This window comes from Mustelus asterias, chromosome 18 (assembly GCF_964213995.1).
Source record: "Mustelus asterias chromosome 18, sMusAst1.hap1.1, whole genome shotgun sequence".
NCBI lineage: Eukaryota > Metazoa > Chordata > Chondrichthyes > Carcharhiniformes > Triakidae > Mustelus > Mustelus asterias.
Window position 1 is genome coordinate 10,015,754 of NC_135818.1, and position 16,219 is coordinate 10,031,972.

General features: G+C 45.9%; 1 protein-coding gene across 3 annotated transcripts in view; it reads left to right on the forward strand.

Moving 5' to 3' along the window:
• LOC144506945 (spectrin beta chain, non-erythrocytic 1-like) overlaps window positions 1–15,953 on the forward strand; it is a 266,820-nt gene extending 250,867 nt beyond the window's left edge. For all 3 annotated transcript variants that reach the window (XM_078233354.1, XM_078233356.1, XM_078233357.1), the window contains exons 34-36: window positions 140–313; window positions 4,980–5,022; window positions 9,143–15,953. In XM_078233354.1, coding sequence (XP_078089480.1) covers window positions 140–313; window positions 4,980–5,022; window positions 9,143–9,313 — 388 coding nt within the window. In that variant the 3' untranslated portion in view covers window positions 9,314–15,953. The remainder of the gene's footprint in view (window positions 1–139; window positions 314–4,979; window positions 5,023–9,142) is intronic.
• The last annotated feature ends 266 nt before the right edge of the window (window positions 15,954–16,219 follow it).

The following is a 16,219-nucleotide window of genomic DNA, read 5'->3' on the forward strand; positions in this document are numbered from 1 at the left end:
GATATTCTTTACATTAAGGGTGTTGTATTGACACGAGTTGTTGTCCTGCAATGCTAAGCTGTACAGACTAGGAAGAGCATCTTATTAAATGTGAATGCCTGTATATTTGTGCACATTGATGTGTTGTATCCAAACTTAGGTCTTGGACGACGTTATACTGTGCCCTGAGGAATGGCGAACTTTACTTCTATAAGGATACCAAGAACTGTAGCGCAGGCGTAACTTACCACGGAGAAGACCCGCTGAACCTGAAAGGAGCTTTGTGTGAAGTGGCCGCTGAATACAAGAAGAAAAAACACGTGTTTAAACTGCGGTGAGTCGGGTTGAGGTTGGGGGGAAGGTGTTGGGGTTGCAGACACGGTGTAGAAGCGGGAGCTACGATTTCTCTAAAGGTTGGTTTGGAATTACCTATAAAGCTGCAACATGACTTGCCAGTTTTTAAACCCAGTGCCCCGGCCGATGAAGGCAAGCATGCCGTATGCCTTCTTGACGACCTACTCCACCTGCGTTGCCACTTTCAGTGACCTGTGTATCTGTACACCCAGATCCCTCTGCCTATCAATACTCTTAAGGCTTCTGCCATTTACTGTATATTTCCTATCTGTATCAGATCTTCCAAAATGCATTACCTCACATTTGTCTGGATTAAACTCCATCTGCCATCTCTCTGCCCAAGTCTCTAACCAATCTATGTCCTGCTGTATCCTTTGATGGTCCTCATCGCTATCCACAAATCCACCAACCTTTGTGTCATCCACAAACTTACTCATCAAACCAGTTACATTTTCCTCCGAATCATTTATATATATTCCAAACAGCAAAGGTCCCGGCACTGATCCCTGAGAATCCCACTTGTCATATCCCTCCATTCAGAAATGCACCCTTCCACTGCTACCCTCTGTCTTCTTTGACCAAGTAAGAGTTTTAACAACACCAGGTTAAAGTCCATCAGGTTTATTTGGTAGCAAATACCATTAGCTTTCGGAGCGCTGCTCCTTTGTCGGTTCCCTAGCACTGATGTAAGGCTCACCAGCCTGTAATTACCTGGATTATCCTTGCCCCCCTTCTTAAACAAAGGAACAACCTTGGCTATTCTCCAATCCTCTGGGATCTCCCCTGTAGTCATGATGTGGGGATGCCGGCGTTGGACTGGGGTAAACACAGTAAGAAGTCTCACAACACCAGGTTAAAGTCCAACAGGTTTATTTGGTAGCAAACGCCATTAGCTTTCGGAGCGCTGTTCCTTCGTCAGGTGAGTGGGAGTTCTGTTCACAAACAGGGCATATAAAGACACAAACTCAATTTACAGAATAATGATTGGAATGCGAGTCTTTACAGCTAATCAAATCTCAAAGGTACAGACAATGTGAGTCTCTTTAACCTGTGCTTAATGCTCTGTCCACTCACATTTATGTGCCTTGTTTGTGAACAGATCTCCCACTCACCTGACGAAGGAGCAACGCTCCGAAAGCTAGTGGCGTTTGCTACCAAATAAGCCTGTTGGACTTTAACCTGGTGTTGTGAGACTTCTTTCTATATCTCCCCTGTAGCCAGTGAGGATACAAAGATTTCTCTCAAGGCCCCAACAATTTCCTCCCCTGCCTCTCTCACTATTCTGGGGTATATCCCATCAGGCCCTGGGGACTTGTCTACCTTAATACCCCAATACCTCCTCCTTTTTGATCTCAACATGACTCAAACTATCTACACTCCCTTTCCCAGACTCATCATCCACCAAGTCCGTCTCTTTGGTGAATACTGACGCAAAGTACTCATTTAATACCTCGCTCATTTCCTCTGGCTCCACGCATAGATTCCCTCTCTTGTCCTTTAGTGAGCCAACCCTCTCCCTGGCTACCCTCTTGCTCTTTATATATGTATAAAAGGCCTTGGAATTTTCTTTAATCCTGCTGGCCAATGACTTTTCGTGACCCTTTTTAGCCCTCCTTACTCCTTGCTTAAGTTTCTTTCTACTTTCCTTGTATTCCACACTTGCTTCTTGTGTCCCCAGCCTCCTAGCCTTGACAAATGCTTCCTTTTTCTCTTTGACTAGGATCACAATATCTCTCGTTATCCAAGGTTTCCAAAACTTGCCATACTTATTCTTCATCCTTACAGGAATGTGCCGGTCCTGAATTCCTATCAACTTACACTTAAAAGCCTCCCACATGCCAGAAGTTGATTTGCCCTCAAACATCTTCCCCAATCTACATTCTTCAGTTCCTGCTTAATATTTGTTGTAATTAGCCTTCCCCCAATTTAGCACCTTCATTTGAGGACTACACTTTATCCATCAGTACCTTAAAGCTTCCTCCCACAGTCCAAAAATGTGCAGGTTAGGTGGATTGGTCATGCTAAATTGCCCCTTAGTGTCAGTGGGAGTAGCTAGGGTAAACACATAGGATTGTGGGCAAGGGCCTGGGTGGGATTGTGGTCGGTGCAGACTCGATAGGCCAAATGGCCTCCTTCTGCACTGTAGGATTCTATGATCCCTCTTACCCACGTAACTGTCCAAATGCTTTTTAGAAGACAAAATTGTACTTGCCTCTACTGTGGGAGGAAACCGGAGCACTTGGAGGAAACCCACACAGACACAGGGAGAACGTGCAGACATCAAGGGATCGGGGGACAGTGGGGGAACTTGATGTAGAGATAGATGATCAGCCAGGATCTGTTTGAATGGTGGAAACCACCCGACGGGCTGAATGGCCTACTCCTGTTCCTGTGTTTTATTTTATTTGTTCATGGGATGTGGGTGTCGCTGGCTGGGCCAGTATTTATTGCCCACTCCTGAGGGCATTTAAGAGTCGACCACATTGCTGTGACTCTGGAGTCACATGTCGGCCAGGCCGGGTAAGGACGGCAGGTTTCCTTCCCTAAAGGGCATTAGTGAACCAGATGGGCTTTGCAACAATTGACAATGGTTTCATGGTTCATTATTAGACTTTAATTCCAGATTTTAAAAAATTTGAATTCAAATTTCACCACCTTCTGTGGCAGGATTCAAACCGGGGATTCTTGCTGGATTCGACCCAGACCATTACCCTGGGTCACTAATCCAGTAACAATCCCACTGTGCCACTGCCTTACATATTCCACTAGTATCTGTCTTTGATATGTGAAACGTAACAATAGAATCATAGAATCCTACAGTGCAGAAGGAGGCCATTCGGCCCAACGAGTCTGCACCAACCACAATCCCACCCAGGCTCTTTCCCCATAACCCCATGCATTTACCCTAGCTGGTCCCCCTGACACCAAGGGGCAACTTAGTATGACTGATCCACCTAACCTGCACATCTTTGGAGTGTGGGAGGAAACCGGAGCACCCGGAGGAAACGCACGCAGACATGGGGAGAACGTGACCACAATGTGACTCCGCACAGTGACAAAAGGTGGGAAATGGAACCCGGGTCCCTGGCGCTGTGAGGCAGCAGTGCTAACCACTGTGCCACAGTGCCGGCCATGGTGGCTCTTTCAGTGACGTATCACTGGAAGTGAGCGACACCAAACTCCAGCTGATGGCTTATAGCCTGGTCTCACTGTTGTGCATTTTCACAGCAATTTTTTGTGGTGTCTATTCTTTTGTTAATCTGGGATTACTACTTTGGGAGGCATTGTGCTGCATGAGAGGATAGTGTGTCAGGTTTGATCATCGACTATATTGGAGCCCAATCTTTTCCCAACCCGGGATAATTGGAATTCTCATGCTTAGGGCGGGAACCCGCTCACAGACGGATAATTCTGTGAAGTCCTGTTTCCGTCGTGGGAAAGAAAATGAGCAGGCAGGCATGAATAGGATTGTAGAAACTTGCAGAGAGCATTCAACAAGGAGGAGAGTAAACACTTATATCTGTAGGGAATGACATATCACAGCGGGAGGCGATGGCCTAGTGGTATTGTCCCTCAACTATTAATCCGGAATAATTAAGGACCCCACGCGCTACAGACAATCTCTCATCCACCTTCTTCCGTTGGGAAAAAGATACAAAAGTCTGAGGACACATCCCAACCGACTCAAGAACAGCTTCTTCCCTGCTGCTGTCAGACGTTTGAATGGACCTACCTCGCATCAAGTTGATCTTTCACTAGTCCTAGCTATGACTGTAACACTACATTCTGCGCTCTCTCCTTTCCTTCTCTATGAACGGTATGCTTTGTCTGGAAGAAACAATACTTTTCACTGTATACCGATACATATGACAATAATAAATCAAATCAAATCAAATATATTCACTTAACAGTGAGTGCTTATAATAAGTTCTGATCTATTGGCTTCATTCCATAAGAAACAGATAGGAATACGTGAATCAAGTGAGCTCCTGGCAACAATGTCTATGGCACTACCACAGCCATAGTGGCTTTGGAGTCACATGTAGGCCAAACCAGGTCAGATCAGCAGATTTCCTTCCCTAAAGGACATTAGTGAACCAGATGGGTTTTTCCGACAATGGTTTCACGGTCATCGGTAGATTCTTAATTCTAGATTTTTTTTATTGAATTCAAATTCCACCATTTGCCGTGGCGAGATTCGAACCCGGGCCCCCAGAACATTAGCTGAATTTCTGGATTAATAGCGATAATGCCACTAGGTCATTGCCTCCCCGTGTTTACCTCGTGTGAGTTTGTTGATCTGTTACTCCTTTTCGTGCTGAAAGGGCCAACAGTAGCTATTTATTTTTCCAATGGAAAACTACTGGTGCCAGTAATCCATGTATTCATAGATCGAGTGACATCTTCGTAAGATAGACTCGCAAAGCTTTAAAGCAGTTGAGGAATTCAGATGACAGAACGAACTGTGATTGCCAGTCCTGAGTTATTAATGAACATTGTGTGACTCCAGACTCTATTGCTATCATTATCTGCTGTAGCTACAAGTCTAAATATAGAATACCTAATAATGTTGTTCAACTATGACTGGCGCTGTTACATGTGGAAGCGTTCAGTTTAAACGTGTTGTGTTTGGCCTTTCATTTCAGATTGAACAATGGGTGTGAATACCTTTTCCATGGCAAGGATGAGGTAAGTCATTGTGATACTTATGTGTCGTGTTCAAAACTAATATTCATGTGGTAACAGGGACATCAACAATAATGTTGATTCACTTCGAAGGTTTTTTTCATTCATTCTTGGAACATGGGCATCGCTGGCTGGGCCAGCATTTATTGCCCATTCCTAGTTGCCCTTGGGCAATTGAGAGTCCACCATATTTGCTGTGGTCCTGGGGTCACATGTAGGCCAGGTCGGGTAAGGATGGCAGATTGTAGAGGCGGCACGGTGGCACAGTGGTTAGCACTGCTGCCTCACAGCGCCAGGGACCCAGATTCAATCCCGGCTTGGGTCACCCTCTGTGTGGAGTTTGCACGTTCTCCCCGTGTCTGCGTGGGTTTCCTCCGGGTGCTCCGGTTTCCTCCCACAGTCCAAAGATGCGTGGGTTAAGTTGATTGGCCGTGTTAAATTGCCCCCAGTGTTAGGGGAATTAGCAGGGTAAATGTGTTGCGGTTATGGGGATAGGACCCGGGTGGGATTGTGGTTGCCTCGATGGGCCGAATGGCCTCCTTATGTACTGTAGGGATTCTATGAATTTCCTCCCCTGAAGGCCATTAACCAACCAGATGGCTTTTTCTGACAATTGAAAATGGTTTTGTGGTTGTCAGTAGATTTTTAATTCCAGACTTTTAAAAATTGAATTCAAATTCCACCATCCGTCGTGGCGGGATTCAAACCCGGGACCCCAGAACATTAGATGAGTTTCTGGATTATTAGTGATAATGCCACTAGGCCATCAAATCACCTCCCATTACACAGAGTAATTTTATGTTTTCAGACCCCATTTATTGAACCATTTGCTACAGTTCCTCTGAAAAGCATATCAAAGTCAGGTTGTTCAAATAGGAAAGCTGCTCACGGGGGTGTTGTCTAATAAGAAGAGGTTGAATAGGTCCATATTCCATAGGGATGGCAATGTGGTACAGTGGTTAGCACTGCTGCCTCCCAGCTCCAGGGACCCAGGTTCGATTCCCAGCTCGGGTGTCTGTCTGTGTGGAGTTTGCACATTCTCCCCGTGTCTGCGTGGGTTTCCTCCGGGTGCTCTGGTTTCCTCCCACACTCCAAAGATATGTGGGTTGTTTCTTCAGAAGGAACTCTTCAAAATGCAGCTAATGAAAATACAACAAAACTTACTCCAACTTATAAATCAAAGAAAGAGTTTAATAAAGAAACATCATTACTCCAAACTTGAGGCCTCGCCCTGGGCCACTCCAAGCTCTCCACAATTCTACATAGTTCCTTATTTATAGTGAATCAGCTGGTCAGCTGACTATTACATCACTCTGTAATTGGTTCCATGGTTTACTGGGTCAGCTGACCCTTACATCGTGTTCCCATTGGTCACATTGCATCCAATACAAAGTTGTCACTGGTTACCTTCTAACACGGGTTTGGTAGATTGGCCACGCTAAATTGCCCCTTCGTGTCGGGGCTAGCTGGGGTAAATGCATGGGGTTATGGGGATAGGGCCTGGGTGGGATTGTGGTCGGTGCAGACTCGATGGGCTGAATGGCCTCTTTCTGCACTGTTGAGATTCTATGATTCCATAGAATTTGGTAGTTTTATGATGACCACAAAGATCAATGGGGGCCATCCCACAATAGATCTCCCTGTGAGCTTCGTGGAGTACGAGCTCCTTGATTGAGCGAGTGGAGACTCGCCCAACAAGAAGTAGTCAATAAGATTTTTCAATCTGTTACTCTACCCAAACTGAGGTTATAGGTCATGAGGTGAAGACCACTCGACAGATAGCCGCAGGGGCAACCCTTTCCTTTGGTGCACAATAAAGGCTGTTGGTGATGGAAAACTGTCTGAAATGCTACAAGCAAAATGAGAGGAGATCTCATTGAAAAATATGCATTTGTGAAGGATTTGATTGGTGGATACTGGAAGGATGTTTCCAGCTGTGGAGTCTAGGGTTGGGGTTTTCCCCCCCCCAACCGCCCCCGCGGTGGGCTTTCCGGCAACAGAGGTGGGTCGTCATTGGCTGTCAGATAATGTGGCAGCGATAAACACAAATGGCCATTGCCTTTGGTGGGACTGGAAGATCCTGCCTCTGGCTAATTGCGAGCCACCTCCACTGCTGGAAAACCGGCCGCGGACAGAGTTAGAAAATCCCGCCTTACAAAGGGTTAGCCACGCAGGCCCAAGATGAGCAATTTCCTGACCCTCAGAGGGTTGTGGATCTGTCCCTCAGAGAGATGTCATCCCTCTCGGGGCTCTGAATCTTATTGGTGAGCTGTCTCCAGGTTGGCTGGGCCACACACCTGCTGCAGACTTCCTCGGCCCACTTCTATCCACACCTATTTGATTGGAGAGTTTGCTATCTTCCTCCAGTCTTTGGAAGGGGCTCAATCCGACCTTGCACCATTAACTCATGGTCAGAGACAGGACCCTGCGAAGCAGCTTCCTCAGAGTCCCCTCTCCATTGCTGAGGTAGCGGCATCCTCAAGAAGCCAAGCACCGGGGAGCCCTTGTAGCCCAGAGTCCCTTGATTTGGAAATCCTTCTTCTGACAGAGTGGGCATGAATGCCCACCCGAATTGTTTAAGGAGAGGTGGGATGCTGATGCCACGCCCTGTGAAAAGAGCCTCGACAAAGGAAATTGGGTTACCCAACCCACAAGCGGTCCTGCCACTCTGGCAGGAACTGAGTGCACAAGATTCCATCCACGGCTTGCGAGAGCAATGGGCCTAATTCACAGAAAAAAGGCATCTTCTTGTTTTCCAACACGCGCTCCGTGAAGAATCACAGCCTCCATTCTGCGATCTGTTCCTGCTTAATGTCTTGTATCACCGCACGGCTTCTGACTTTGGACATATTTGATGCAGTTCTGAGGCAAACAGCTGGCCCAAAGACTATCGCTGTCCTGGGTGTCCTTGTGCACCAGTCACTAAAGCACGCAGGTGCAGCAGGCGGTAAAGAAGGCAAATGGTATGTTGGCCTTCATTGCGAGAGGTTTCGAGTCCAGGAGAAGGGATGTGTTGTTGCAATTATACAGGGCCTTGGTGAGCCCACACCTAGAATATTGTGTGCAGTTTTGGTCTCCTTTTCTGAGGAAGGATGTTCTTGCTCTCGAGGGAGTGCAGCGAAGGTTTACCAGGCCGATTCCAGGGATGGCGGGACTGATGCATGAGGAGAGATTGACTGGGTTAGGATTGTTTTCACTGGAGTTCAGACGAATGAGGGGGGATCTCATAGAGACTTATAAAATTCTAACAGGACTAGACAGGGTAGATGCAGGGAGGATGTTCCCGATGGTGGGGGAGTCCAGAACCAGGGGTCGCAGTCTGAAGATTCGGGGTAGACCATTTAGGATGGAGATGAGGAGACATTTCTTCACCCAAAGAGTGGTGAGCCTGTGGAATTCATTACCACAGGAAGTAGTTGATGCCGAAACATTGAATGTATTCAAGAGGCAGCTGGATATAGCACTTGGGGCGAATGGGATCAAAGGTTATGGGGAGAAAGCAGGATTAGGCTGTTGAGTTGGATCAGCCATGATCGTGATAAATGATGGAGCAGGGTCGAAGGGCCGAATGGCCTCCTCCTGCTCCTATCTTCTATCTTTCTATGTTCCTATGCTTAACTGAGAATGTTGGAGTGTACAAATGTCCAATTAGTGTCCATGACTTGGGGCTGTACAAAGGCTTCCCAAAGGCAATTTGTTTGCGAAGGATTGAGGATGCAATTTGCTCTCATTGTGCCTAATTGGGATCGCTCAGCCCTATCATTACACGTGAACTGTACGGTAAGCCATAAAGTGGCCGGCATTTACAGGAAAAACAAATCTCAGAAAATCCCCCAGTCACCACACTCCGGTGCCTGTTCGGGTACACTGAGGGAGAATTTAGCACGGCTAATGCACCCTAACCAGCACGTCTCTCGGACTGTGGGAGGTAACGGTATCACCCGGAGGAAACCCACGCAGACTCCACACAGACCCAAGCCGGGAATCGAATCCGGGTTCATGGCTCTGTGAGGCAGTAGTGCTAACCACTGTGCCACCTTGTCGCCCTGTTATTGTACGTGAAGACATAATGGTGCAGATGAAATGAAATGCTTTTTTTTGCTTTTTTCTTGTGCTTTTGCAGGAGGAAATGCATAACTGGATCCACAATCTCAACACAGCAATAACAGAGATTGGGAAACACGGTGAGGTCAGGGCACACACCTTACCTCTCCCATCCGTGCTCGCTCCAGAGGCAAGCCCTGGCAAGAAGGACAAGGAGAAAAGATTTAGCCTCTTTGCGAAAAAGAAGTGATCACCGTTAAAAGAAGGAAGTAAAAATGTCTAGTGCCTAACTTACAACATGGTGGCAGTGCTCATACTGCACCGGTGTGGGGGGAGGTGGGGGGTCGGGGGGAGGCGGTTGGGGGCGGGGAAATTAAGTTTCTGCAAATGTAAATATAATTTTCACCTTTGTAGAGAGTGACGAGAAAGCAATTTCTTTTTTTTAATTTACCAAAACGATGCGCGCCATCCCAAACAAGAGAGTGAAAAATGCCGAGAATTATTTTTGAAATGATTTACATTTTTCCTGTGGTATTTTTGTGAAATTGCGACACTTCTTTCTCCCCCACCTCCGTCTCCCCCCCCCCGGAGTAAATTCTTACCGTCCTTGCTAATGGCTGAAATGTGTAAATTAAAGATTAAATAGAGCTTTTAAGACCACAGCGAGTTACCCAGACGCATCCTTGCTTGTTGAACCGTCACTGTTCTCATGTTAGGCTAGTCGCTTAAACATTCTGTGAAGCAATTATTGAACAGTGGGACTCCAGTAATTGTCTTTGAACTAAAATTGCCACTACCAAAGAATATTTCGAAGAAGAGTATTTAACAATTTTACTTTTTGTTTTCCAAAGCTGGGATAAATGATGTTATTAACGGACAAGAAAGCACGGAAGATTGATAAATGCGAGTGTTTTACAGAATCACAGATTACTACAGTGCAGAAGAGGCCCTTCAGCCCATCGAGTCTGCACCGATGCATGAAAGGCCCTGACCTGTCCACCTAATCCCACTTGCCAGCACTTGGCCCATAGCCCTGAATGTTATGATGTGCCAAGTACTCATCCAGGCACGTTTTAAAGGATGTGAGGCATCCCGCCTCCACCACCCTCCCAGGCAGCGCATTCCAGACTGTCATCACCCTCTGGATAAAAAAGTTTTTCATCAAATCCCCCCTAAACCTTCCACCCCTCACTTTTACCTTCTGTCCCCTCATAACTGACCCTTCAACTTAGGGGAACAGTTACTCCCTATCCATCCTGTCCATGCCCCTCATAATCTTGAGCACCTCAACCCTCAGTCTTCTCTGCTCCAACGAAAACAGCCCAAGCCTATCCAACCTCTCTTCATAACTTAAATGCTTCATCCCAGGCAGCATCCTGGTGAATCTCCTCTGCACCCCCTTCAGTGTAATCACATCCTTCCCATAATGTGGTGACCAGAACTGCGCACAGTGCTCCAGCTGTGGCCTCACCAAAGTTCTACACAACTCCATCATGACCTCTTTGCTTTTGTAATCTATACCCCGATTGATAAAGGCGAGTGTGCCATATGCCTTTTTCAATCTTGGAAATTGGTTAAAAATCTTGGTTCATCTTGGAAATGGTTAAAAATGCCAAGCATGTACTGTAAACATCACGGGTTGAAGGCATCTGTATTCTGTACATTTTCGGGTGTTGCCGTAGACGACGTTTTAGCAAATTAAGAGTTTTATCAAATTTGTAGAAGCTTTCTTCTGGTCAAACTGCCTACACAGTGTGAGCATTATTCTGGCCACTGTGTCTTGTGTCATGGCAAGTGTGTTTAGAATGATTTTACCTGTTCGTTATTCCAAGCGAGATCAAGTGTGTTCTTTTAGAGAACTTTCACCAACTTGTACAATGCCAACACGCAAACACAGTGATCAGAAAAATCACTGCCTTCATATATATAGATATATATTTTTTAAAAACTTATTGGTTGCTTGCAAACAGAGGACTTTCTGTCCGAGTTGCATTCGTACTTCTTTTGTCTGCATTAAATGTTCTCACTTGCCTATTTGTCTTCAAGATGTTAAACATTTCCAACCTGGTATTTTTTGATTAACTGCTGTAGAAGCTCTTACAGCGTTTGAATTGAGTTATACGGAACACGTGAATGGAAGTTGGAGAAAAGAAACCAATTACCGGACTTTTACCGGCACGCCCGCCCGAGGCTCGTAAGATCAATCGTGAGGCCAAAGGGGAATGCCGTTCTGTGAGCTTCGCCCGCCCCGATTCCGGGGCAGGCCTGCCGGTAAAACTAGGGCCAATGTGTCCACATAAAAGGTGCTTGCTTTTTCATTTTTATTTCGGTCATGCTCTCCTTTCTGTTTTATCTTTTACTTGATTGATTTTTTTTTTATTTGCCAGTTTTGGGAAAATGTGACAAGTGATTTAGGTTTAACTTTATAATTTGCTTTTTTTTGTTGATGTGGCGTTCAGTTCCAACAGAACAAGTACAATCCGAGCACTACCCCAGTAAAGTTTCAAATCTCAGTGGGGATTTGTCTAAGCAATAATCTATTTTTTACATTGAAAATACAGGCTCAACACATCCTTTGAGATCTTTTCCTCATATCCCATTGTTAAGAGACTTTCAGTGTTTTGCCTTGAAAGCAGGCCTCTGTACTAACTTCAGGCATTCTGTAAAACAGCTGGCCTCTCAGAGTAAGGTCAAATGTGGATCATCGTTATATTACTGGGACTGTCATCAACTGGTCACAAAGGCACAACTTCAGCCACGTCGAAAGAATAAGTGTATTATGGTGGAGCGAATCATAGAGCGTGGATTTGATGCAATGAGGCATGATTGGACCTCGTTGGTTGGTCACTTTGACCGTCAGCGATGCAACAACAACAATTTGCTTGCTGCAGTCTGTTTTACCTGTATAACATGTGTACAGACAGGTTAAGGCACGGTGGCCCAGTGGTTAGCACTGCTGCCTCACAGCGCCAGGGACCAGGGTTCGATTCCCGGCTTGGGTCACTGTCTGTGCGGAGTCTGCACATTCTCCCCGCGTGGGTTTCCTCCGGATGCTCCAGTTTCGTCCCAAAGGCATGTTGGTTAGGTGTATTGGCCGTGCTAAATTCTCCCTCAGTGTACCTGAACAGATGCCGGAGTGTGGCGACTGGGGGATTTTCACAGTAACTTCATTGCTGTGTTAATGTCAACCTACTTGCGACACTAATAAATAAACTTTAACAGAAATTGACTTGAGCCTCGAACCCAACTGAACTGATTTAGTTCTTAACCAGTAAATATATTTTTAGCCTTTCCCAAATGCCGAACAGTATCTCACCAGTGCCCTCCTGGTCATCTCTTTGAGATATCGCCACAGTAAAGAACCCATTACCACTGATGTCCAGGATTCACAAAGAGTTAACCTATGGAACTTTTTGCCACAGAAAGCTGTGGAGCCCAGGTCATTGAGTGTCTTTAGGACAGAGATAGATAGGTTCTTGATTAATAAGGGGATCAGGGGTTATGGGGAAAAGGCAGGAGAATGGGGATGAGAAAAACATCAGCGATGATTGAATGGCGGAGCAGACTCGATGGGCCGAGTGGCCTAATTCTGCTCCTATGTCTTATGGTCTAACCGCAGCTCAGACTTCCTCACATAGCTTCGAGAGTCTGGATGTTGTTAGCAGGCTATATAATCACTGTGCTTCCATCCAAAGAATTTGATAGGCAGATGACGTATCAAGGAAGTACAATAAGTGTATTGCAAAGTGGGGTGCAGAATTGCTTTAGGGCAGGTTTGGGCTTGAGTGATGCAACCATCTAGCAGCAAGGGGCTGCAGATATCTCTACCCAGCTTGAACCATGGTGAGGATTCTCCGATCTCGCACTTCCTGCGAGGATGGAGAATCTGACACTCCGCCAAATCACAGCAGCGGGACTGGATAATCCCAGCCGTGGGAAAGGTTGGAGAATTCCGGCCAACATTAACGTACATACTCTGTAAAAGGTAAAACTGAAAAAAAGCAAAGAAAAGCAAGAGTCCTCTCATGTTGATAGGTGACACATTGGTGTGTGAAAGCCAAAATGGCGGAGGTCAGAGCTGGGGAGGAGGACAGCGCTCCATTTTCTACCGTAAGTGTCGGTATGAAACCACTTTAAGTCAGCTTTTCCACCGTCAAAATCTACATTTCCCTCCACACTGCCCAAAGAATGTCCTTAAGCCAACCTCACAAGGGGATTCGATGAGATGCCAGAATGTTTTTCGTTTCACAAGTGTGTACTGAATATCAAGGGTTGAAGGCATAGATATTCTGTACGTTTTGGCACACGTCTTTCTGAGATTGCCATGTCAACAAATTAAGAGCTTTATCAAATTTGTAGAAACTTTTTTCTGGTCAAACTGCCTTCCTGGTGCAAGAGTTCTTTTGGCCGCTGTGCATTGTGACAAGGTAAACGTCATGGCTGCTCTTCAGTGAGACGGCCAGTTTTGCGCCAAATTGTGGAGAGTCTTGTACTCGGCGTTTAAGATCGCCTAATTTGGTGAATGGTGTGATGGTAAACAGAGGCTTCCATTTGCCGACTATGGTTAGGTTCGAACCCAGGTGCCAGAGGTGAAAAAGGAAAATGGCGCATTATTACATGAACGCTTCTCCTTCGCTTTCTCCCTCAGTCCCCATTCCAGATGTTCATGCCAGTTCAGTGCCAAATCGATTTGCACTGTGAAGCTGCTCCCAACTCAGAGCTGGGTAGTAAATGCCCAAACAATTACCAGCAGAAGAGACATGGTTTATACCACTTATCTCTGCTAGATTGAACTCAATTACTTGAATACAAGAAAGGGCGACCCAATATTTATGGCAGGAACCTTTGAATGAAGCCGAGATATGTACTACATCCGTGATGAACATAGAATCCTTACGATGCAGGAGAGGCCATTTGGTCCATCCAATTTGCAATGGACTCTCTGATAGAGTACCTTACACAGGCCCTCTCCCCGCCCTATCCCCGGAACCCATACATTTACCATGGCCAATCCATCTAACCTGGACATCTTGGGACACCAAGGGGGAATTTAGCATGGCCAGTCCACCTAACCGGCACATCTTTGTGGGAGGAAACCGGAGCACCCGGAGGAAACCCACGCAGACACGGGGAGAACGTGCAAACTCCACACAGGCAGTGACCCAAGCCGGGAATTAAATCCTGGTCCCTGGTGCTGTGAGGCAGCAGTGCTAACCACTGTGCCACCGTGCCGCTCCCCCCGAATATCAATTTTGGTTGTCATTCTGGTATTCCGGGGCTGAGATGGCATCCGAACTTTTGGAATTGCCGAATTAGATTGCAAGACAAGGTTTTGACCAGTGACAATCAAAAGGATTTGGATTTAACCACTCAAACAACAAAGCCACCTCAAAAAAAACCCTTCAAGACTGTCCACATTGCCAAATATAGAAGAATGTAAAAACATTCTAGTGGTTTAAGCACCAATGTTTCTCCTGTAACCTCTTTGCCAGAGAATTTCAAAGAACTTGGCAACTATATGTAATGTGTAATTGCTTTGTCAACACTCAGACATCTGCAGCATCGACTTGCACCTTTGAATCAAATAGAGAAGTTGTTGGGTTGAATGGTCCATTAAACAAAGCATGTTTAAGGGAACACTTTTACAACAGCGCCCATTGTAAGCTGAATACTTAAATAAAATGTAACATTTCTCACCTGAAAATATGGGCTGGATTCCGTTTATACTAAGACATAGAGGGTGGGATTTTATGGCCTCGCTCATTCCGAAACCATAAAGTCCCGCCCAAGGTCAATGACCATCCCATTGTCCGTCCCTCGCCCGCTCCGATTCCCATGGCAGGCGGGGCGGTAAAATTCCGACCACTGCCATCAGACACTCCCAGAATCCTGGATCAGAAGTAGCTCTGGGCAAGTTCATTCTTTTATTTAATTAGTGTCGGCTGACTTCAGCACCAGAACATAGAACAGTACAGCACAGAACAGGCCCTTCGGCCCACGATGTTGTGCCGAGCTTTGTCTGAAACCCAGATCAAGCTATTTCCTCCCTATCATCCCGAAGTACTCCATGTGCCTATCCAATAGCTTCTTAAATGTTCCTAAAGTTTCTGACTCCACTATCCCTGCAATGAAGTTACTGTGAAAATCCCCCAGTCGCCGCACTCCAGTGCCTGTTCGGGTACACCGAGGGAGAATTTAGCATGGCCAATGCGTCTAACCAGCACGTCTTTCGGAATGTGGGAGGAAACCGGAGGAAACCCACGCAGACACGGGGGCTTTCACAAAGGGTCACCTGGACTCGAACCGTCAGCTCTTTTCTCTCCTTACAGAGGCTGCCAGACCTGCTGAGATTTTCCAGCATTTTCTCTTTTGGTTTCAGAGATGGGGAGAAAACATGGAGACTCCGCACAGACCCAAGTCGGGAATTGAACCCGGCTCCCTGGCGCTGTGAGGCAGCGGTGCTAACCCACTGTGCCACCGTGCCGCTATAGAACATAATTGCAATTTCAGCAAAATTAAAAGTCTATAACTAAGTGGGAAAATGTGTCAAATGCTGAAATAGATTAATTAATATCTTTATAATTAATCGGCCGGGCCCCACCCCAACGTTCACACTAACTGGAATGATGTAGTGTTGTACATTTGTATTTGTTGCACGCCTTGAAGATAAACCCTCACGCCATTTATATTTCCAAAATGCCATTGTGATCCGATCTTAAATATTGCACAGCTGTATTTTTAAAAAAATGTCAGTAGGCCGTGGAAGCATTTCTTTTTATTGTTTTAGACACAAGCTGTAAATCGATTCTGTTTTTCTTGACTGTGGTGTAGATTTGGTGTGACAGTTTCCTCACGGAATAAACAAAAATCTGATATATTTTACTACTGCATACTCAGCTCATCTCTCAACTTATTTCTCTTTCTCATTCCTTTTTCAAATTTTGCTTTTTTGTGTGAAGGTGAACGCGCTCGAACAGTTTTTTGTTTTATTTTGGTGTCACGTCTGTTCACGGACCATTCCCAGGTGCCGACAGATAATTGGCACTTGGTTGTAAATGTTACCTTGTGAAAAGCAGCGACTCCTCGTGCATCTGTTTCTCGGTTTTGGGTGACGCCCCCCTCCCCTTCATGCGAAAGTGGAGAATGATTTCAAGTT